The sequence below is a fragment of the Palaemon carinicauda genome, chromosome 42 (genome assembly GCF_036898095.1).
Source record: "Palaemon carinicauda isolate YSFRI2023 chromosome 42, ASM3689809v2, whole genome shotgun sequence".
Taxonomy (NCBI): Eukaryota; Metazoa; Arthropoda; class Malacostraca; order Decapoda; family Palaemonidae; genus Palaemon; species Palaemon carinicauda.
The window spans coordinates 52,198,727-52,223,120 of NC_090766.1; the positions used below are offsets into that span (position 1 = coordinate 52,198,727).

General features: G+C 42.1%; 1 protein-coding gene across 2 annotated transcripts in view; it reads left to right on the forward strand.

Moving 5' to 3' along the window:
• The first annotated feature begins 4,373 nt into the window (after positions 1-4,373).
• Parp1 (Poly-(ADP-ribose) polymerase) overlaps positions 4,374-24,394 on the forward strand; it is a 94,984-nt gene continuing 74,963 nt past the window's right edge. The window contains exons 1-7 of one of the 2 annotated variants that reach the window (XM_068365430.1): positions 4,374-4,551; positions 8,438-8,579; positions 9,431-9,576; positions 18,367-18,572; positions 21,533-21,562; positions 22,225-22,411; positions 23,540-23,622. In XM_068365430.1, the coding sequence (XP_068221531.1) occupies positions 4,438-4,551; positions 8,438-8,579; positions 9,431-9,576; positions 18,367-18,572; positions 21,533-21,562; positions 22,225-22,411; positions 23,540-23,622 (908 nt within the window). In that variant the 5' untranslated portion in view covers positions 4,374-4,437. The remainder of the gene's footprint in view (positions 4,552-8,437; positions 8,580-9,430; positions 9,577-18,366; positions 18,573-21,532; positions 21,563-22,224; positions 22,412-23,539; positions 23,623-24,394) is intronic. The other variant, XM_068365431.1, reaches the window with a different exon arrangement.

The window sequence follows — 24,394 nt, forward strand, 5'->3', positions numbered from 1 at the left end:
TGGGGGTAAAAGGGTTAACACAAATTCCTCAAAGTGGAGTTATAACAACACCTATTAATAATCTTATATGTAATATTACTAAGATAATTATGTGGAACAATGAAGCTGTCTTTAACTGTGATAACGAAATAAACGTGTGATTTTAAACAAAATAGACAGACGAACAAATGGAAGTCAACGCCAATTTATAATAATCTTCCATCAAACAGGGGCTTGTGTTAAAAAAAAAGAAAAAAAAAATCAATCAATTATCGAAATCAGTTTGCAATATAATTTTTTTTCCAAAGTTCTTTACTGCCATTCAACAATACATATTTTTTCTGTCATTTGTAGTACAAACTTGCAGCGAATGTTTTCATGTTGAACAGGCTGACGTAAGTCTCTTTTTATACTATTATGAAAGATATAATTTTATAGTGTTACTGTTCTCAAAATATTTTATTTTAATCAATTAAGTTCATTACTTCTCCTGTAGCTTATTCATTTCCTTGTCTCCTTTCCTCACTTGGCTATTTTTCCCTGTTGGAGCCCTTGGGTTATGGCATCCTGCTTTTCCAATTAAGGTTGTAGATTAGCTAATAATAATAATAATAATAATAATAATAATAATAATAATAATAATGATGATGATGATGATGATAATAATAATAATATGGGAGTTTCTATAAGTAGAGAAAAATGAAACAAAAATGATTATCACAATTGATTTTGTTCTGTCCAGACACTTTCAAGAGGACTAAATTTCCACAAGTATGTCACAGAGGAAATTTAAAATAGTCATGACTGTGAAACCTACCGTAGCTTACCAATGCAATTTGAGAATGTGATAATGTTAAGATTATATAAAAGAGTGAGTCTTCCACAAGAGAAAGGGCTATGTGTGGTATTAACAAAATCTAATCGTTCTCCGGGCTGAAATACTCATAGATGTATTTTTGTCATTTTTGCTTACTTTAAGGGTTGCTTCCCTGGTCCTATCACGCAGGGGAACCCTACACACTACAGGACCTACGAGATCAGTTTACCGTATTATTATTATTATCCTTATAAATTGCTAAGCTACAACCCTAGTTGGAAAAGCAGGATGTACATTCCTGGGTATTTTGCATATCACACAGCATAATGGGTGTTTATTGTCAAATCCTCATTGTTGAAAAAATTAAGGAATTAGAAAATCTTCAGTTTCTTCTTACATTCCTTTAAGGGCTGCTTTTCTGGTCCTATACAACAGGAGAATCCTACTCTCTAGAGGGCCTTCACAGCCATTTTATCGTATACATTCCAAGGCATTCATCATTTCACACCCATATTGCTTGTTTATTGTCAAATCCACATTATTGAAACACTAAGAAAATAAGAAAGTGTTCGGTTTCCTCTTTAAAGCCTCAATATCTTCAGTCTTTCATATGTCTACTGGTAGCTTATTGTATAGTCTGGGGCCGCATATTGGAAAGCTCTAGAACTTACAGTAGACATATATCTTAGCTCCAATAATTTGAAACCATCTGTAACTATTCTTGTGTCAACATGATTTATTGGCCACACGATATTTAGCAATTCTCTGAGATATTATTGGACGTCCGGTTCTGATAACTTGATGGGTTATTGTACATATTTTAAACTCAGTTCTTCCTTTACATAGGCAACCGGTGTAAATCAAATAGTGTAGGAGTGATCCTTCCCCGGGGTTTAAATGTTTAAATGCCACTCATGAATGGCAGAGGCAAGGAGCGGTGACATTGTCCTATCGAGCTGAACAATGCCCTAGAGACTGACCATATATGCATACATAGGATCAGCGCCCAAGCCCCCTCTACACCCAAGCTAGGACCAAGGAGGGCCAGGCAATGGCTGTATATGACTCAGCATATAGACCTATAGGCTCCTCAGAACCTTCCATCCTTAGCTCACAAGGATGGTGAGATTGCAGCGACCAAAGAAACTAACGAGTTTGAGCGGGACTCGAACCCAAGCCTGGCGTTCACCAGTAAGGGGTTACAGTAGTTAATCTTCGTAATAACAGTTTATCACAGGTTTCTTTAAGGAATGTTCATCCAGGTACTTCTTCATAAAAAAAATGGTTTTTACTACATTATTTATTTGGACATTGAAATACAACTTATAGTTATGAGGGCCAAACCTTATTGTCTCTACATTTTAGGTTGTATTTTTGTTTAGAAATGAACGAATAAAGTTTATATAATTTTAGTACGAAATTTATATAACAGAAAAAAATCGTTTATGAAACTGTATTCTATCACAGCATGTATGAATATACTTAATAGGGTCAAACTTTGCTAAAAACTTGAAATGTGAAGTAGCGAAGATTAGTTTACCTGACTTAATCTGTTTAATTTTGGCACCCTTACGTCACTGGATACACTCAAACGGTGAATAAAAAATGGTTCATTAACTTATCATAATAGGTGATTAAAATAATTCATTTGATGAAAATCTTTGCATTTAGTGCTTTGACATATGCAACGATTAATTACAGGTGTTCGTCTGTTTTATGAATGTTGTGGCAGATGATGAGATCATATTCTATGTTCAATAAATTCATGCTCAAATTTATGTTTATTAATATCAATATATAATTTTAAGCAGTCTTGGAACCGAAAAAAAAAATCGGATACAATAGTACTAACATTATAATATAGTTATTCTTATTAACCCTAAATTTTCGTTTTCTTTGAATAGATGACTATTTGGTTTTCTTTGGTTGTTTGCTGAATAGGAGTAATTTATGAAGACCGTGGGATTTCTTTTTTAACTCCCAACAACTACATACATCTGTATGTATGAATTTGATTGTGGTTACGCCAGAATAATAAAATAAACTATATATATGCGAAAATATAGATAAAAATGTCAAAATATAACCTTATGATCATTATAATCCAAGAGAAATTGAGACATGGAATTTTGTGACTATTTCACGGTTGCTATGAAAGTCATGTTGATGTAAGTCCAACTTGTACCCAACAGCATTACTATAGGAACTATTACAGGACAAAAACTAAGACTGTGCTCACTATACAAGTGGTCGTTTAAGAAGCCAAGTTGAGTAATGTTGAGCCTGGCCATCATTTTGATTGCTATTCACCAAGATATGGTAGATCGTGAAGTTAACACTATATATTTTCATCTAATGATAACAGATAACACCACTTATACTCAATTACCCAACTTTCAAGCAGAATACTAATTAGTCTCTGCAATTAAGATTTTTAGCTTCTAGCTCATTTCTCAAATTTTTCTTTTAAGGTCAACTGGACATTCTGGCAGGATAGTGCAATGTCGCAATCTAGCCATACCTGAAGGAAACAAGAATAGAGAGGAAACGAGATGATTACGGCTTATCGAAATGAACAAAAAAAAAAATAGAACAAAATCACACACACAGATATAAAGGCTATATATATATATATATATATATATATATATATATATATATATATATATATATATATATATATATATATATATATATATATACATATGTATTTATATTTATATATATTCTAAAGGATCTAAGTTAAGGTAGTGCTCTGTTGCGGTTTTTAGTCTCGTGATGGTTCACGGTATCTTCTCTAGAAAGCAAAGTTCCAGCCTAGTTATTAAACTTTATGGTAATTTTCACATACTAATATCAATTGCTAGATTCTTTATAAAGTAACAACCATACGCTCTTGTATCTAATTGTCAATTTACCTCTTTAACGACCTTCCACTCGATGTCAAGAATAGCACAAATGTGGCAGCCTTCAAGAAAAACCTGAAGACTTATCTTTTTAGAAAGTGTTATAATAGTGACCTGAAAACTATTAAGCCTGAATACAAATGCTAGCGAAATAACTGATAACGATACAGAGCAAAATATTAACTGGAAAGGAATTATTTTTTCATACACCAAGGCCCGCCTGAACAGACCCTTAGTGTTTGATGGAGGGCGAGAAATAAACCTCTAAAAGTAAAAGTAAGTAAAAGTAGAATATTGATTATTGATCGCGTGCAACTGTAGGAAAGCCGACAATAGCACGATACAGCTTGTAAATTCCTGTGCTGCGTCCCGAGTTCCCAACTTCCCGCTTAAGAAGAAGAAGAACTTCTCACTTGTTCCTGGCAGGGTTGTCATTCGTACGATAATTATCGTATATGTACGATTATTTTGGGTCCGGTACGATGTACGATACATACCTTGGGTATATACAATGTATGTGTGTGTGTTTGATTAAGCAATTATACTAAAATACCTTGAAATAAGCTATATATGTTACTCCTTAATAATCTTGTTCAACGTGTGTACGATAATTTTGGTTGAAAAAACGATAATTTTAGCGCTCATGTACGATAATCCAGTGGAAATCATCTGGTAACCCTGGTTCCTGGAGCGGCGCGATCAACATTTAATTCTGGGTGTTTTCTCCTGTCTACCATGGCCGACGAACTCCCTTATCGTGCCGAATACGCCAAAAGTGGCCGTGCTTCATGCCGAGGATGCAAGGGAAACATTGCAAAGGACACTCTAAGGCTTGCTGCCATGGTGCAGGTAATTTCAGATGAAATCATTCTTTGTGTTGGTTGTAAAATGACATATAGAAATGTGTTTACGTTTTGCTGCTTGCCGTATCCAAGCACTAAAGCATGTCTCCGTATTTCCGCGTTGTCCTTTTTTAATGAGTAAATGATCATATTCATGAGAGTTGTGTCTTCACTTGGCTACTTATAATTATGGTTAATTTCTTCGAATGTGCTTGCTTAACACTGTATTATTATTCTTGACTTGCAAGAAATATCCTACCATGGCTGTCCTATCGCAGTCGGTAAAACTCATTACGCTGTTTATCGCCATTGGAAATTAGACAATCATGCAAAGCTGGTATGTTGCCCACATTTGTATATAGCTTTGTTGGTCAAATTAGTTATGAAGAGAACAACAGAAAAAAATAGTTTTGTAATTTTTTTTTTTTTTTACAAGACCACTCTCTCCGTATACTGGCAAATTATGCCAAGCTATTGTTTTCCTTTGTTACTCTTTCATAATTTAGAATAATTAGCCACATGGGGAACAAGTTAAAATTATATGAAATACTATATTGTAAAAAACCCTTGCCTGGTTTCCTCACGAAAAGACCCGGAACTGACGTTGTCAACATAGTCAACCAAACAGAAGTTCGTGATGCCAGCGTATATTTGATATAAATTCATGATATATGCTAAATTAATATTGTAGTAATTACTCTAAAGTGTCCAGAAAATTATTTTCTGGACACTTTTGAGTAATTACTCCAGTTTTAATTAGTATATATTTTGAATGTATATCAAATGTATGCTGGCATCACAAACTTGTTTGGTTGACTATGTTTACAATGTAAGTTACAGCCTTCCAGGTCGTTTAATGAAGATACCAGGTTAGTTTATTTTTATAATTATAGTTTTTTTAATATAATTTTAACTTGTTTCCATTGGGCAAATTATTTTAAATTATGAAAAGGTAATAGAGGAAAACAATAGCTTCGCATAATTTGGCAGTATATGGAGAGTGTGGTCTTGTAAACAAATACCTTGAATTCTAATTCTGTTTTGTTTGGCAACTGTGTATGCTGTAGTCTTAGAATTATAAGAATATAAAGGGGATGTGTTCTAGCCTATAGTAAATATCGACACATCCCATTTTCCACTAACCCATCCTGAGTTACCATGTCTATCGTGTGACCTCACACCTAAGGTGATCGGTTTTATTATAGTTACGGATAGGAAAAGCTTTTCTACTAAAAAGGTGGTGTTTCCCTAAGAAAAACTTTTTTTTCAAAAATAACTTGTTTTCACTGTAAATTGAAAAATTAGGTGCTGTTTTGGTATACAATCTCACTTATGGCAGGATCTCAGAAATTATTCTTTTTCTTTATTATGCAATCTAAATATTTTTAACAGGTAAAATAGTAATAGAAAATCTAATGGGTCTTGCTTTGCTCGCAAAAAATTAAAAACATCAAGCTCTGTATGTACTGGCAAGCGGTAATGTTGAGGGGCTCCTGCTAACATCAAATGTTGATTAAGTATTTCCCAGATAATTTTTCCTGGTATTTATTTGTTTAGAAAATCTAATGGTTCTTGCTTTGCTGTGAGGTGAAGTTAGATCTCTACTATCAGGTGAGTTTGCATACCAAAACAGTACCAGTACATAGGAGCTTGATGTTTTTCTTTTACCTTGAGCAACGTGAGCGCATGGCAGAGCAAAAACCATTAGATTTCTAATAAATATCCCTGTTCTTAGACGGTCTAACAGGTTTTCGGTTTATTTGCTGTTGAAATGAAGGTCAAATTAAGTGAAAGCACATTATTTACCACAGGTAAACCTATTTTCTCTGTTCAAAGTGTTGTTTTGTCTGTAACTAAAATTTTACCTCATAACATATATAATTATCCGATTGGGTTACTGGTGAAGTTGCACCTCATTATTTTTGATTCAGGAATTTTAGGTTGGCTATCTTGAATTATGAAATGAACGCTGTTGGCGAAAGAATGTTTACTGTTGTTCGTGCGTTCCTGAAATCTGTTCCGACGAATGTTCCACTCTAATTAGAGTACTAGAAAGGGATTTTACAATTCCATATTACTTCTAAGTAGTGCTAGAAATAGCATTCTCGCAGATTTTCAAATTTCAGTGCTGCAGTAGTCATTGGGTGCGATTCTGCCAAATTTTTTTAAAACAAGGTAATTGATCTTTGCCGTAATCTTCCTCACTTGGGAACCATCGTACCCTTGCAGTTCCTTTCTTTTCATCTTAAATGACAATTTTTTCAAACAGGTGCATCACCCTTGGCTTTGATCTGTTTCAATTAAAAACCATCCTAACCACTTATCACTGAAATAACTTATCTTTGTCATACTTTCTTATCCCTGTGGCGTAATGGTTATTTGGGTGGTAAGATACTTGGATCAACTTTACCTTCAACCATATACGAACTCGTTAAATCCATACTTCTTCAAACAGGAACTTTTCTTCTGAAGTCCAATTAAAGTCAATAGAATACCAGATTAGGTCACTGTCATAAGGATGCACTGTCTTGCAGTGCCTCACATCAAGGGTCGCTTGCTAAACAGGCGTGTGGCTGTGGAAGATGAGAGTAATGTGGTTGAGCAAGGCTTGAGTAGATTGAAGGAACCCTGCAATCAATACTGTGACTTGTCTATATGTATGATTTCTGTACACAGCTTAAAGCTATTTCTGTTTAACGTGTGTAATAAACAACCCCAATGTGATTCTATTGAGTTTGGGTCATTTATAAGTGTATATGGTTTGAGCATGTTCTTCACACTCCCGATAAGAGATTGGTTCACCAAACATACAATTAGGCTCCACAAGGCACTAGAAGTATTGGAAGACCCAGGCCAACATGACTGAGGACTATGAAGTATGAGAGAAAAGATGATGAATGGAGAAGTATTGATTTAGAAGCTCAAGAGCGAGACGACTGGCGAAATTTGACCGCAGCCCTCTGCGTCAATAGCCAGGAGATGATGATACTTGTAAAGTTATTACAGGTTTTTATTACAAGAAAATGCTTCTTAATGCCTTCCAACAATTAAAAATTGGATTTGTATCCAGAAGGATATCATCTTGTAACGCGTAGAACAGAGTTCAGAAGAATGTCCTTAAGTATTTTGTGGAAAAAGTCAAGTTGCTTCATCAGTACCACTGAACACCCAGCTGCCAATCACTATATGTCCAGTGTTGTATTTTTAGTTTCCAAAGTCATTCCAATCTATCTTAAACCACTCGTCCCTGACCACAAACCTTTTTCTGTCCAGTAATAAATAATTGTAAATAGTACCTGTTAACTTTAGTGTGAGATACAAAAGATTTATACTGTAGATATCCTTTATGGTCTCCTGATCAATAACAATAATAAAACAAAAAAACATCATAATCTTGAAAATTTTTTGAGCCACAATTTAATAATTTTTGAAGGGTTCCATACTTGTCAATATTTTCTTAGGTTATTCCATGTGAACTTTTATTTTTACACTGCATTACAGTTGGAAATGTAACCTATCAACTCTTATTCTCTTGAAAGAATTTCATTGTGTTGCTAGGATGGATAGTTACTTTATATAAATTATCCTCAAGGTACAGTATTATATAATTTATGTATGTAGATGATGATGAATGGAGAAGTATTGAATTAAAAGCTCAAGATAGAGATGACGGGCGAAATCTAACCGAGGCCCTTTGTGCCAATAGACGTAAGAGAAGATGATGATGTACGTATATATGTATAATTATATAAGCCCTATAGGGTGATAATGCCATCATTGCACCACGTGCAGTGCACTGTAGATTTTTGCAGCGTTCCTTCGGCCCGTAAGTCCGCTTCCTGTATTGTATGTCCTTCATTACCTCCATGCTGATATTTTTCATTTATTTGCAGAGCCCTATGTTCGATGGGAAAGTACCACATTGGTATCATCAGATGTGTTTCTTCGGTAAGCAACGACCTAAGACTGTCGCGGACATCGCTCATTACGATTCTTTACGATGGGAAGACCAAGAAAAAATAAAAGCCAAAATTGGTGAGTGTTTTGTGTTTATTTGTTCTATTTAATAAGATCACTCTCAAAGATCTTTGTATTGATCACCAATAAGAGGGTGGCTCTCTCCCCCAAAAGATGCAGAAAATGTGTCTGAACTTCAAGTACCTATACTGTACATTAGTACTGTAGGGAGTCTCCCTCCCCCAATTGTATGTAAATTACAGTACTGTACTCTCTTGTTTTGCACACGCTTGTGCTTTCTGGTTGCTGAAATTGTTCTATTTCAATGCCCCTCTAGCCCTTTTCAATGTGTATCGAAAATTTATTTCTCAAGATTACAAATGAACATTTTATTATCCCAAAATGTTTGTCTCCACATTTGATCAAACCCTCCCAGAAAACAATGATGCATCTAATAGATATGCAAGTTATTTATTTCATCGTCACCATCCACACCATTTTTGAAAAGACTTAACTCTCAACAGTCCATCTCTACATTTCATATTTTGTCTCCGTTGATGCCACAATCATATTAAATCTATTTTAATGATCGGACTACATTCTTCCCCATACTTATTCTGTTACACATTTTTATCCTCCTTTTGTACACTGGATGCTCATCTGGAAGATTGGAATAGAGCCATCCTCATTTTACTTAAAATAAAAGGAGAGACCAGAAACAGGAGCAGCCAATGTCCAGTCTGCTTTGTTATTTATTTCACAGCCCTCCTGTCTTACTTAGGCCTATTACTCCTTATCTGATAGCCATTGCAGGTACTGTTCTCTGTTATAGTTCTAAAAGTATTTTTCTGGGCAAAAGTGCCTGTGAGTAGTTATGATATATGGGAAAAAAATCTTTATCTTTATTTACTTATTCTCACAATTTACAGAGAGTGGTGGCAGTGCTCCTCTACCAAGTAAAGGCGGCAAGGGCTCAAAGAAGAAGGGAGCAGCTCCTGGTGTTTCAGATTATACAGTGGAGTATGCTAAAAGCAGTCGTGCCAAGTGCAGGTTGTGTGATGAAAAAATTGAAAAGGTGAGTGTTTTGTCAAGTTATGTACAGGTATTTGTATTGGGTGACCTTGTAGGGTAGTAATGTTTTGAAGGTTCATTTCCTCATTCGTTGATCCCTTAGTGTCAAACCTTTGTATTTGATACTTGTTTTGGTTTTCTGTTGTGTGGGGCATTTGCAACAACCATTTGTTCCGTAACCGAAATACAAACCACACTATTTACATTGGGTTTACCTTTTAGCGCAGCTGAAATGGCGAGCCAATAGTTTTAACGAGGGTTAATTACCCCCGCGCTAGTTAGCGGGGGGTGGGGAAGGGTAGCTTGCTACCCTTCCCCCCCCCACACACCGGTGACTTGCTTCACTTCACTTTTGGCTCGGCGGTGATCAGACGTGTCTGTTCATCGTCCTCGTGACAGCCTTTAATTTTTCTGCTTTTTCTTTCTACAGCGTGTTTGTTGGTTGGAAGTTGACCTTCATTATTATTATTTTACAATGCGTACATGCCCTGGTGTTGCCGGTCGTCCTTGTGGGACTTTTATGTCGGGCGTAACTACGGACCCTCACACCCTTTGCCCTCAATGTCGGGGCCGACGGTGTGACCAGGAGAACATGTGCCGTGAGTGCAGGGAGTGGTCTGCCTCCCAGTAGGAGAAGTTTGGCCGCCGGCGTAAGAAGAAGTCCAGGAGAGACCGTTCTCCTTCGGGGTTAGCCTTGAAGGAGGAAGGTTCTCGGGACTCTTCTTCCGCCGCCCAAACTTCCTCCGAGGCTCCCCTTCGTCCGGCTCCTAAGGAGAGTCGGCCGAATGGTAGCGCAGGCCCTAGTTCTGTTTCCCGACCTTGGGTGGGGGGAGAGGGCGTCGCCTCCCATAGCGAGGCAGTTCCCCCTCCTCCTCCGGGGGAGGTTATTGATAATGCTTTAACTAATGATGATGTTTTGCAGATTTGGTCTTCCCTGGGGCTTAATGGCTTGCCCTCCAGGGTCGCCTTTATTGACCTTGTCTCGTTGGGGGCCGCTGTTAAGCAGTCGCCGGCGGTAGCAGAGGTAGACCCTCTGTCTATTGTCGACGTCGTGGTGGCAGAGGCCTCCGACGTGGCTGGGCAATCCTCCGCAGGTGCTGTTGAGGATGATGGTGCTGAGGGCTCTCCTCCCCCTTCCTTACATCCTTCGAAGGGGGAAGTGAGTCCTTCGGTGTCTGCTGCTGCTCAGCTTCTTTCTAAGGTAAGTGCTTTGACTGAGACTCCCCTTCGGAGGACCGATGGTCCCGATGATCTTCCCCGAGGCCGCCTCCGCCGTAAGGCTCACCGTCTGCTACGTCGCAAGGGCCTCCCTTCTCCTTACAAGGGGGTTAAGAGGCGCCTTTTTGGATCTTCTTCCTCCGAAGGGGACTCTCCTCGTCAGCCTCAACCTACAGCTCCGTCTCCCTTGGACCTCTCTGCAGACCGTTCACCAACTCCTGCCAGATATTCACCTTCTGGAGAACTCGTCACCCGACGGGCAACGGTCCCTTCGGGGCTAAGGGATTCTTCCCTTCCACGAGCAGTGCTAGCGCACAGGCGCTCTCCTGCTCATCAGCGCTTTCCTGCTCGTCGGCGCTCTCCTGATGTTCGCCCTCCTCGCCAGCTCTCTTCTGAGCGTCAGCGCTCATTTGAGGACCATCGCCCTGCGGTCTCTGACCATCCTACAGTTCCTGCTGAGCTCCCTGCTCGCCATCAGTCTTCTGATCCTGTGGCTACGCAGCATCGTTTTGCGCGTGTGTCAAAAGCACATATTCGCCAACGTGCCTGCAATCTTCCTGTTCCTGCTTGTGAACGCGCCGCGCCACCTGTCCCTTCACAGGACACGCGTCGACCTCCTGCTCGCCAGTGATCATCTACGCGCCAGCGATCACCTGCTCGCCAGCGCACACAGGCGATTTTAGTGTCGCCTATTCACCAGCGTTCTCCCACGCGTCAACGATCGCCTACGTGCCAGCGTTCACCTGCTCGTCAGCACGCACAGGCGATTTTAGTATCGCCTATTCACCAGCGTTCTACGCGTCAGCGATCCCCTGTTTCTCGGCGATCTCCGGACCGCCCGCGTGTGTTACAGCCTGTGCGCCAACGTTCTCCAACGCTTCGTCAGCCGGAGGTTCTGAGGGACATGGTTCGCCAGCTACTAGCTCGCCATCGCGCGATTGCTCACCTGCGCATGCTGCTCGCCAACGCGTCGCCCTGCCACAACGCGCCATCGCCTACCTGCGCGTCAGCGCTCACCAGCTCATCACCACGCGGCAGCGCGTTTCCTCGCCATCGCGCCAACGCTTGCGTTCGCCGCCTCGGACACGCACTCATTCACCTGCCCACCACCGCTCGCCTGCGCGCCCGCGCGATCGGTCGCTCGCCCGCGCTCCCGCGCGCCCATCTTTCGCGGCGAATTCCGCAGCCGGTGGTAGCAGCAGGAACGCGTGTTCCTAGACAACACTCGGGATCGCCTCCACCCAAACACAGGTTGGTAGTGCAGGACAAGGATACTACTCAGGAGAGATTAGTACATCATTCTTCCCCACCTTCTTTTCAGGCAGGTACTATGGTGTCCACTCCAAAGGATCGCCCGATCCCTTTCCCTTTAGCGAGGATTTCGGACTCTGTGTCCTTGGAGCAACAGACTTGGTTTGGTCCTCTGGCGCGGGCGTTAATGAGGGTTATGAAACCAGCACTCGCCGACCAGGGTAACAAACCAACGGCTGTCTCTCCTACGCTGAAGAGAAAGAGAGTAGTGGACTTTGTGGTGACTTCCCCCAGGGCGAAGTTGGTTCCCAAGAGGTCGGTCGCGAAGGCCCCTTCTCCTGCTCGAGTTCTTTCTCCTTCTCCCGTGGACGAGGCCTTTCCGTCCTCAGGTGAGTCCAGTGGGGCGGTAGTCTTCCCCTCGGCACCAAGGGGGGAGACTTCGCTTCATGGAGGAGAATCATCTCGTGAGGAAGGGGCCCCTCGAACCTCTTTGTTGGGATCCTGTATCCCTCCCAGGAGGGAATCCAAGGACTCCAAGACCGTCCCGAAATCCTCTTCAAGGATTTGCCAGGAACCCACGACTACCTGGGGGAATGTCCACGTTTCGCCCCAGGAAGAGATCCCTGGGGCAGGAGACTTAGCTGCCAGCCCGCAGGGAGGAGAACAGCAGGAATCCGAACATGCCTTCTGGCATGTCCTAAGCCTGATAAGGCAACTTAACGGGCTTATGGATCCAGTCATCGCCCCCCGTAAAGGCAAAGACACGATCCTGGATGAAGTGTTTTACGTTCGGAAGGCCCCGAAGTCCAGTACGGCTCTGCCCTGGTCTCGGGGTCTGAAGAGTGCCAGAGCTAGGGCCAACGCTCAGCTCACGCTTCTTGCCTCCTCCAGTCGTTCCACTGCCGGGAACAAGCTCACCCCTCCTCCTCGTCTTCAGCAGAGGAGGTATTTCGAGATTCTGGGTGAGCCCAACCTCGCTCTTCCTCTCCATCACTCTGTGGAGGAGCTGGCGAAGGGAGTTCCCCTTGAGAATCTCTGCCCGGCAGGTGTCGTTCTCGGCGGCAGAGATTCTTAGCCACGAGAAGGTCGTTAAGTGTGCCATGCAGGCCACTTCGTTGCTGGACTTTTGGCTTGGATCTCTGGGCATCCTATTGCGATCGGAGGACTTGTCCAAGGAGACCAATAGGAAGGCCCTGGAGACCTTGCTCTCGGGCACCCGCTCCATCGAGTTTTTGGCGCACCAGGTTACCACACTGTGGGCCAACTCGGTGTTGAAGCGTCTCGATGCTGTGTCCGAGAGATTCCATCCGAAGGTCCCCGCCATGGATGTGTGTAGGCTCCGACATGCTTCCCTTCTGGGGGAGAACCTGTTTGAGCCTCAAGACATGGAGCGAACGGCTGAGAGGTGGAGGAAATCCAGCACGGACTCCCTCCTCCATAGGGCCCTTACAACTCGGCCCTATAAGCCTCCAGCCCCGCCACAACAGCAGCAACAGCCTCGTAAGGCTCCAAAGCAGGCACCGGCAGTTAAGAAGGTGGTGTCTAAGCCCCAGCCCTTTCCATCCAAGGTCAAGAGGGGCGGTAAGTCCTCCAGGGGAGGCAAGACTCCTAGGGGTGGCGGCCGCGGCCGCAAGCCCTAGGGATGGCAGTACCCCTGCGTGTCCACCTGTGGGGAGATGCTTTTAGCGTTGCGTCCGCAGGTGGCAGCAACACGGGGCCGATGCTTGGACGGTCTCAGTGATAGGCCAAGGCTATCGCGTCCCGTTCACAACATCTCAACCTCCCCTGACAGTGAATCCAGTGTCGTTGAGCTCCTATGCCACGGGATCGGCAAAGGGGCTGGCCCTTCAGGCCGAAGTCGAGACCATGCTCGAGAAGTGTGCTCTCCAAGAGGTCGTCGACGGCTCCCCAGGCTTCTTCAGTCAACTCTTTCTTGTAAAGAAGGCTACTGGAGGCTGGAGACCCGTCATTGACCTCTCAGCTCTGAACGGGTTTGTCAAGCAAACCCGGTTCAGCATGGAGACAGCAGACACGGTCAGACTTGCTGTGAGACCACAAGACTTCATGTGCACACTGGATCTAAAGGACGCATACTTCCAGATCCCAATCCATCCGTCTTCCACGAAGTACCTGAGATTTTGCCTAGACGACAAGATCTACCAGTTCAAGGTGCTCTGTTTCGGTCTCTCCACAGCTCCTTAGGTGTTCACCAGAGTGTCCACCCTGATTTCATCTTGGGCGCACAAGAACGGCATTCGTCTCCTTTGTTATCTGGACGATTGGCTGATCCTAGCAGACTCGGAGTCGACCCTTCTTCGGCACCGAGACAGGCTTCTAGGTCTTTGCCAGGATCTGGGGATCGTGGTAAACCTCGAGAAGTCCTCTCTGCAGCCGTCCCAATCACTGGTTTATCTAGGCATGCTAATAGACACCAATCTCCACAAAGCCTTTCCATCAGACGACCGGATAGCAAGACTGAGGAGGGTGGCGGAACCCTTTCTCAGGCGAGGAGAACTCCCCGCCCAATCGTGGTTGCGTCTCTTAGGTCACCTATCCTCCCTGGCTCGTCTGGTTCCAAACAGCCGCCTCAGGATGAGATCCCTTCAATGGCGGCTCAAGTCCCGGTGGAATCAAGGATCCGATTCCCCGGACATTCTGATCCCAATGGGGTCTCTGGAACAGACGGACTTGCGGTGGTGGCTGGTCGACGAGAACCTGCGGAAGGGAGTGAGTCTTCTCGTCCTCCCCCCAGAATTGACTCTGTTTTCGGACGCGTCAAAAGAAGGGTGGGGGGCGCACGTTCTGAACCAGAGGGCCTCAGGCCTTTGGTCAGAATCAGAAAAGTGCCTACACATCAACCTGCTAGAATTGAAGGCCGTCTTTCTGGCTCTTCAGCAGTTCCAACGGTCCCTGGCGGGTCACTCCGTGGTGGTGATGAGTGACAACACCACGGTAGTGGCTTATATCAACAAGCAGGGAGGCACTTTTTCGCAGCAGCTATCCCATCTTGCAGTAGAGACTCTGAGGTGGACCGAAACCCACTCGATAACTCTATCAGCTCGCTTCATTCCTGGCAAGAGGAATGTGCTCGCCGACAGTCTGAGCAGGGCCTCGCAGATAGTGAGTACCGAGTGGTCTTTGGATCCTCAGATAGCCAACAAAGTCCTGACTTTGTGGGGTTCCCCGACTGTGGACTTGTTCGCGACAGCTTTGAACTTCAAGCTGCCCCTGTACTGCTCCCCAGTCCCGGACCCCAGGGCACTCTGGCAAGATGCTTTCCAGCAACGGTGGGACAACATCGACATGTACGCCTTCCCACCGTTCTGTCTGATTAGAAGGGTGCTCAACAGGACCAGACTATCGGTCAACTGGTCGATGACTCTGGTAGCTCCGCTATGGCATCACGTGGAATGGTTTCCGGACCTTCTGCAGCTCCTGACGGAACTCCCAAGGGAGCTTCCTCCATGACACGAGCTTCTCAGACAACCCCACTCCGGCGTCCCTCACAGGGCCGTAGCCTCGCTTCGGCTTCACGCCTGGAGACTATCCAGCGTCTCCTCGCGGAGAGAGGCTTTTCGCAACAGGTTGCGGAGAGAATGTCTCGGCACCTGCGAAGGTCCTCTGAGGGAGTCTACCAAGCAAAGTGGAGAGTCTTTTGTGGTTGGTGTCGTGGGAGGGGTATCTCTCCACTCGATGCCACTATTCCAGCAATAGCGGACTTCCTCGTTTATCTGCGGGAAGAAATGCGCCTTTCTGTCTCGGCTGTGAAAGGCTATCGCTCAGCCTTAAGCTTGGCTTTCAGACTGAAGGGCGTGGATATTTCTTCATCGCTAGAACTCTCTTTACTCATGTGTAGCTATGAGCTTACCTGCCCCCAGTCGGAAGTGAGACCTCCTTGGAATGTGGTTCGAGTCCTCAGGTCTCTTAAGAGACCTCCCTTCGAGCCATTACGCCAGGCCTCCGATCGCCACCTGTCTTGGAAGACGGCTTTCCTACTCGCTTTGGCTTCGGCCAAGCGAGTTAGTGAACTTCATGGTCTCTCGTACGACATCGCCCATTCAAGGGGATGGGGGGAGGTAACGTTCAGGTTCGTCCCTTAGTTTGTTGCCAAGACTCAGAATCCTGGAGTGCCGGATCCTCGGTTCGACTCCTTCAGGATCGCGAGTCTCTGTTCTGTACCAAGCGACCCAGACCAGCTGCTACTATGTCCAGTGAGGAGTCTGAGGCACTACTTAAAGAGAACGGCTGCAGTCCGTCCTCAAGTGCGAGCTTAGTTTGTGAGCACAGGCAGGACTAAGAGGAGGGTCACCAGGAACACCATCTCAGCTTGGATTCGAAGGGTTATCCACCATGCCCTGAATCCTGACCCTCCTCCGTCACGTCACCCTCGGGCCCACGATGTCAGGGGTATTGCTACATCCCTGGCCTTCAAGAGAAACTTCTCTGTGATGCTGGTACTTCAAGCTGGGGTCTGGAAGCGTCAAACGACCTTCACAGCCCACTACCTGCAAGACGTGACCCACAGGAGCCTTGATACGTTTTCTATCGGCCCTGTGGTGGCTGCACAACAGCTGGTCTAACCTCAGGCTCCTTTTTGGACAAGTAGCAGTAGGTTGAGGGCATTGTTACCCGGTCTTAGTCTGCGTGAATCGAAGAGTATGTCTGACCCTTACTTCTTTCTTCATTCTCCCCTCTCTTGGGGAAGCAGCATCCTGGTCCTCGCATAGCTGACCTCGACCTCTGCAGGTAACCCATGCTTCTTTGTGCTCCTAGTATTAAGCTTAATACTGTTGCGTCTCCCATACCCTGACGAGGTGGTATTGGGAACGTCCTATCCTAGAATTCCTATCTGAAGGTCTCAAGGTCAACTTCATAGGACGAGTCACACACTGCTTATGTAGGCCACTCGTTCCTAGCGATGCCAGGAACTTGTGAGGTACAGGGGCTCCCTCTCTCTAGTGCTGCTCTCTGAGGGTTTGAGCCCCCGGGCAAGCCGAAGTCAGTAAGGCTGGGGACTTTTCACCCTTCCTAAGGGGTAAGTCACCCAATGTAGATAGCGTGGTTTGTATTTCGGTTACGGAACAAATGACAAATTCGAAGATAATTTGTATTTTTCCTAACCATACAAACCTTAGCTATTTACACATATGGGCCTGCCATCCCTGACCCCCAAGTCAAGTCCTACCTCTAAGTAAAGTGAAGCAAGCCACCGGTGTGTGGGGGGGGGAGGGGTAGCAAGCTACCCTTCCCCTACCCCCCGCTAACTAGCGCGCGGGTAATTAACCCTCGTTAAAACTATTGGCTCGTCATTTCAGCAGCGCTAAAAGGTAAACCCAATGTAAATAGCTAAGGTTTGTATGGTTAGGAAAAATACAAATTATCTTCGAATTTGTCATGTTTATGGCTCCAATGCAGTTGATACCATAGACCTAACAGTGTGTTAAGAATCTCAAAAAGCTCTTCTTACTACCTTCATCTATTCTTTGATTGAATGAGTGAGATAAACTGAGTCAGGATGAAAAAAACATCAACAAACTATTATGATTATTATATACTTATGAATTTCCTTACATTGTATGGGAGAGATGTTACTTGATATACTAGGGAAGGAGTATGATATGATTGGGATTGCTAAGTATGACATGTGATAGAATGATTGGTAAAGGGAGGAACAGTGTGAATTTAGAAGAGGGTGTGTGTACCAGTGTGGATAAAATACTCAAGAGCTGACCATTGCACCTTTGTAGCATATCTTTAGATACTGCAATTTGCAGTACAGTATTGATACACTCTGCAGAGATGTGTGATTTTAAATAATGTTCAGATTCTGCAAAACTAATTTCTTATTTGATTAGGAACATCTTTCTTCAACATCTGATTGGTTTTAACTTGAAGCTGCAATTCACTTGTTGGCTATTCTTTGCAGTCTCTATGCACAAGGCTGCCTCTCTTCCTTAACTTAACTTCGTTTCAATTATAGTTCTCTTTTATGAACAAATAATTTTGGCATGCCCTGTGTATGTTTCAACGACTGCTTTTATCACTGTTATAGCAATGTGACAAAATAAGAATTCAAATCAGTAGATTCATTCTGTTGATTGTGTGTGACACAAAAATACTGTGTACAGTATATACTTTGCGTAGGTTAGTATTGAAATTTTTTGTTGTATTAAAACAGATCTTTCTCGTGAGTAATAATTTGATTACAGTATTACTTAAGTTATTTCTATACTTTACAAGTCAACATTAGCTGGTAGATTGTGTTTTTGATAACTCTTAAGACATTTTAGTTATAAATGTTTATATCTCATTTTGAATCTTTCAGGAACATGTCCGAATTAGTAAAAAAGAATACGACAGTGATAGAGCAAAAATGTATGGACCTGTAGACCTCTGGCACCATGTTGATTGTTTTGTTAAAAGAAGAGAAGAATTTGGCTTTTATGGCACACCTGATGATATTCCTGGCTTTGGAACTCTCTCTGCTGATGATAAAAACATGTTAAGAAAAAAGATTAAGAAGATGGAAGGGTATGTATACGGAACTCATTGAAGCTGTTCTGTGATATTTTGGCGTTTCAATTTAAAACAATTTGCCCTAATAATGATTCTTATGTGGTCTTTATTCTTGTTAGTAAAACAGTTTTTATCTTCTTTTATGTCATATACAGTATATGCTTAAAATTTTTCTATATGTTCCTTAGCATATACAAAACTTTTGTCCTTTTAAATAGGGATATACCTTCACCAGTGTTGGAATGGCCATTGAATCATTAACAAGATATATAGTTAAGTAACGACAGGTAGCACTAGGGGGAAGCTCCACCTGTCACAGAATAGCCACGATGGTTGTAGATATACTGCTGCGATCTCTCTAGTGTTGGACCTCTACATTTGTTTGGGATGAATGTTAATTTACAATTGTTTCTGATGAATGTAAATTTTTTATTCTTGTGAGTGCTCTTACTTGTAAGTGGAAGTGCACCGAAAGGCAAGCATAGGTAAAGTGAAAATCCCACATTATCTTTACCTTTGTGGGAATGAATGTAAGCAATCCCCCCCCCCCACCTATTGAAGTAATTTTTCCCCTCTCCCAATTAGGAAGACAATGTACGTGAAATGAAACTCGTCTTGCTTTATGATAATTTGTTGGCTTCTTGAGTTTTGCCTCATCTGGGTGTCCAATTAAAAAAAAAATTTCTGTGGGACTCACCTGCTATTGATACTGTTCCTGGAGTGTCAGTGAGTGTTTTCAGTGGTCTCCTTGCGATAAAATCCCCATTTTGGTGTTTTTTGTTGTGGTGGAGAAAACTCGTAGTTTCTCCCCTAACAGGAGTGCATTCATTAACGCGTAGCCAGAATACATCTCCCACGTGAAGAATGGAGGGGAAGAAACCTGTACCCTCTCTCGGAGTGAACCTTTATCACTCCTATTGCAATCTGGAGGAATGTTCCTTGAACTGTGCATTACGGAACTTGTCTGCTGACCAATGTTTTCTGGTTCGGTTAGTGATTGTGAGTTTGGTGTGACAGCCGCTGCTGTTTCATCAATTGCAGGTGAATAGTTCTGACCAGTTTGGTCTCCAGCTTGTACGGTAGGCTAATATGGGTATTGTTCACTCTACCAACTCATGTGAGTCTGGAATTAATGCATCGTCTGGTACCTTCAGGGTCGGTTATTGATCGTTAGCCTGGTGTGATATACATTGCTGTTTCATCAGTTGATGTGATTGTTCCTAATCAGATTGATCTCCAGCACTGTACGTTAGACTGACAGGACTATTGTTTACTCTTATGCTACACCTCGTGCTGTTACAGAATGTAGCCAATAGTGTTCACATGCAAACCTCTACCTGTGTTCTTGATTAGCGATTATGAGCTTGTGGTAACAGCAACCTGTTCACCTTTGAACCTCTACCAAGTTTTCTCATGACTGATACCTTCAGGGCAGTCAGCAAAGTGAGGCTGGTGTAAGCGTGACTGCTGTTTCCACCAGTATCAGGCGATTGCTTCTTCTGCACAGAAGTCCAAATTCTAGGCGATTGGGAGTCAGAATACACTGTCATGTGAAGCTATCCCCCTTTTCTTTTCATTTTGATTGTCACATTTCCTCTCTGAAAGAGTCAAAGAAGTTCAGTATGACTCTTAAAGATACCACCTTTCTTTTGGAAGAGGTGGGCAGCTCTGTAGGTCCAGGACCACGGATATGTGCCGCTTCTCAGAGTCAATTCCCACCGACTGTGTGACTATCCCCAACAAATTTGACTTGGTCAGTACTTACCACTTGAGTTCTCGAGTAAGAACTCAGAAGTAGCCCTCCAGTTTATGTATCGTCTTACTGATCTGAAAGTGCCTCTCTGTACCTTACAGACATTGCCAACATACCTTTGGACTTCTCCTTGAGCCTTGAGTTGGCTGCTCATTAGTTGTATAGTACACCCAGCTCCCTCATGGACTTAGTATGCATCCTGTTTAAGGTAACATCTTGAGGAGAGGTAGAGTGACTGGTTTTTCTAACTCTCTCTTCTTCCTCTCTTGAAGGGATGGAGTATCTGTAACTGTTACATGTACACACTGCTATGAGGCTGGTGAGTTACATGACAGAGCAACTTTCTTGCAGACTAAGGCTGCCAAGAGCAGTAACTCCATCCTCTTGCTTAGGGGGAGGATGAGACCGTGTTTTACCAAACTGTGTGCATGTTGAGTATGGTTTGACAGTACTGAAAGAGGTTTCTCAGGTCCTGGTATTAGCTTCCTTTTAAGCTAGTACTAGTTGGGAGGTTGGGCTGTGGCACCCTAGCAGTACCAGCTGAACTCGGCTGAGTCCCTGGTTAGGCTGGAGGAACATAGAGAGTAGAGGTCCCCTTTTTTGTTTTGTTCTAGTTGATGTCGGCTACCCCCCAAAATTGGGGGAAGTGCCTTTGGTATATGGATGGACTAGTTGAGCGCCGGAATATCTCCATCCATATGATTAGCAATTAGGAGGTTGATGAAGTCACCTTCCTTGCTCCTGTACAGAATCAGGAAGGACATGTTGAAGGAAGAAAAGAACCTGGGTTGTTGCGCCCTTGCTCTAACTAATAAGCGAGGCTCCCTATTTTAAATCACGGAAGGTTGTTATATATGTAGGAACAAATAACCACTTTAGAAAGGAGTGAGACTACATATCTGTCGGTTGCGACCAAAGTCGAAAGTGGCTGTTCTATAACAGGCGGGTAACCGAGACTTCCTAGTTGCATCACCTGTTGTTAATGATTCAAGGGCCATTCCAAGTTCCAACACTGCAGAAGACATATCCCTATTTTAAAGGACTAGGGTTTGTATAGCTGGGAAAAGTATAGATTACTTTTCAAATTTGTTAAATTTTATATGAATACTGTATATATAAGTGGTCTGCAGTTTTTTCTAAATACAAGTAAAGCTGTCGCTGCAATGGTGTAATATTGATTCCCAGTACGGTATTTAAAGATAAGATTCCATTTTCATTTAAGTGAAAGCAGTGATGGGAGCCCCAAATATGAGTAAGTTGAATTTTTGTGTGATGAATTAGCTCAAGAGTTTCAAGTGTGCACTTGTGTATTTTGAGATTAACAATTTTTTTTTTTTTTTTTAAATCACATTTAATATTTATGATTTTATACTGTTGGTGCAGTAATGATTAAAGACCTAGGTGCTTTTTCTAATGAATGCAACCAGCACTATAGCACACAAATCGATCTCATGGCCCCGTTGGTGTGTAATGCTGTCATTGCACCTCATCTTTGCAGCATTTGTTCGTCCCCTATCAGCACTTGCTTTAAATCCTCGTACTTTGCATCTATTCGCACTTCCATCCTTCCTTCTTCCTTTCCAATCTCTTCTAACTTTTACCTCGTCATACAACTGCTGGATTTTCTCCCAATTGCCGTTGGGTTAAGTTTTTGTTGATTTTATTTGCAGTACAGTATTTTTTTATCATCATGTTTTGTAATCCTTTTATTTTGCAAGTGTGTGGCTTTAAATGTTGCTGTTTTATGCCAATTTGAGTGCATTCTGAATAACGAGTGTAAGTTATAGTAAATGAAAAAGAAATTACCAACTTCTTTAGCTCTTGAAATACAAATCCAAATCTTGTTGAATTCATATCAATTTACAACATATGTGTTGTTATCACGATGTTAAATGTCGACCACTTCTACTTCAGGAAGCGAAAGGCGGAGGATGTACCTGATGCTGCTGTGAAGAAAATTAAAACAGAAGAGGAAGAAACTGTTCGTAAACAGTCCAAATTGATGTACAAATATAGGGATCAGCTAAAAAACCTCAAGAAAAAAGAACTGACATACCTGCTTGAACACAATGACCAATATATGCCTACAGGAGAAAGTAATGTAAGAATTACTATTAAAGTTTTGTTGTAAAGTTCTGCTACAATTTTTAAGTTTTGGGGAGTCCCTTGTATTGCTTTATAACTTTTTATTTATTAATAATGTAAAATGAAATGTTTATCCTTTCAAAATTATTGTGTGTTGGATATAACAAGGCTCATCAACATGTATGATTTTGCTTTTGGTTTTCCCTTAATGGAATTGAATGTAAAATGGTGACCCTTATGTCTGGTCTTCCATCAGGAACTCGGTCTTTATCCAGTCCCTTTTCCATGAACTTATAGTCCTTCCTTCAGGTCTATATCTTGCTGCTTCTGTATCATCTGCATTCTGACTAATTTATTCTCATTTCTTTCCATCACTTTTCCAAAGCATCTGTGTCTTTGGTATATTAGTACAGTTTCCCTTTGCTGTACACCTTATAACTGTCACTTCCACAATCATAATCTGGTTCCCAGTGCACTATGTACATGAATCCTTCCTTCTCTGTTTTCAGACCTTTTTAAAATAACTTCGTTATCATTGTCCATGTTTCCGCTGCTTACTAAGTTTTTACTCTTTTTATCAATGGGGCATTTTGTTACTAGCAGTCTAGTTATTTATATTTCATCCAGACCACAGCTATTCTTGTTCTTAGTGTCCTTTTCATCCCTGCTTTGCAATCCAGTGTGTCTCTAAGGTAATAAAAGTTGATCTCTTTCTTCTACGACTTATCTACATCTCGAAATGTGGTTGTCCCCATCTTACGCATTTGTCCTATGTTTTAGGTGAAAATATAACTATGCAGATTTTCTTATCTTGTGCATCTCTTTTGCAATCACATTTTATATATTCAATAAGTTCTGTTTACCTTCATTTATACCTTTCTTGGGGTGCTTTTTATTTTGAATCCTTTCCAGACAACAGATATTTTTGCTTGCATTTATTGCTAGTCCTCATCCTTTTAAACATTTGGCAACCTCTTTCTCAGATATTACAGTTAACTTTAGGTCATCTTAAAATTTTCTCTTACATCTGCAACTTTCTTCACTCTAGGTGGCATGTAAAGTTCTGTAATAGGTGTATTGTTTGAATGTATCGTACATAGTCACTTACCTATACTTCTTTAATTACAAAAGATTAATATTTCAGATGCTTGACATATTGGTTGATGTTATGGCCTTTGGTGCGCTTGAACCATGTAAGGTATGCAGTGACGGACGCTTCAAATATGAGTAAGTTTTAATGTCTTTTTTTTTCTCGATAAATCAATTCAAGAATTCTGTGTAGACATTTGTTAGCTTAGTTGTCCTTGTTGAAAGGTATTTCATGTAATGTGATCTGATAGTTCTAGTTGTACAGATTCTCTCAAAATTGTTAATATATTTAGGACTTTTATTTTAACCAAGTAAGTTTATTTTTTATTTTTTCTTAATGCTGTCAAGCTGGCTAATCAACCAATTAATTTATTGCTCAAATTGCTTCTTTCCTACAAGGAGAGTAACTTAGATTTTAATTTTGTTTGTTTATTTACATAGTTGGTTTTGTACATTATCATTCATCATATATCTCTTGGTTCATTATTGATTGAAACAACTTTTTAGATATGGAAATCTACTCATTACTTACTTCTGATACCCTGTTTTAGTTTTTTGTGCTTTATGAGGGGAGTTGTCAGTAGGGCGAAAAACATTTGTGCATATTTTCATATATTTTTTAACCTGGGTAATTTTTCTAATAAATGTTTTATTGACTTGACATAAAACAGTTTCATGTATGTACGTTTAGCACAGAATTTTCCAATGAGTGGGTTACGCATTGCGCCTTAGGCTAGGAAATTGTGACTATATATGAAAAGAAAACTCAATATTTTTATGGGCTTGTTTGGTTCTCCCAGAGATGTTGATTCTTCCAAGTTCACTTATTGTACTATTTGAATTTGCTAATGAGGTGGAGATGTTCTTGTTATTGTTTATAAGCCAAGTTGAAGTCTATGGTCTTAGAGAT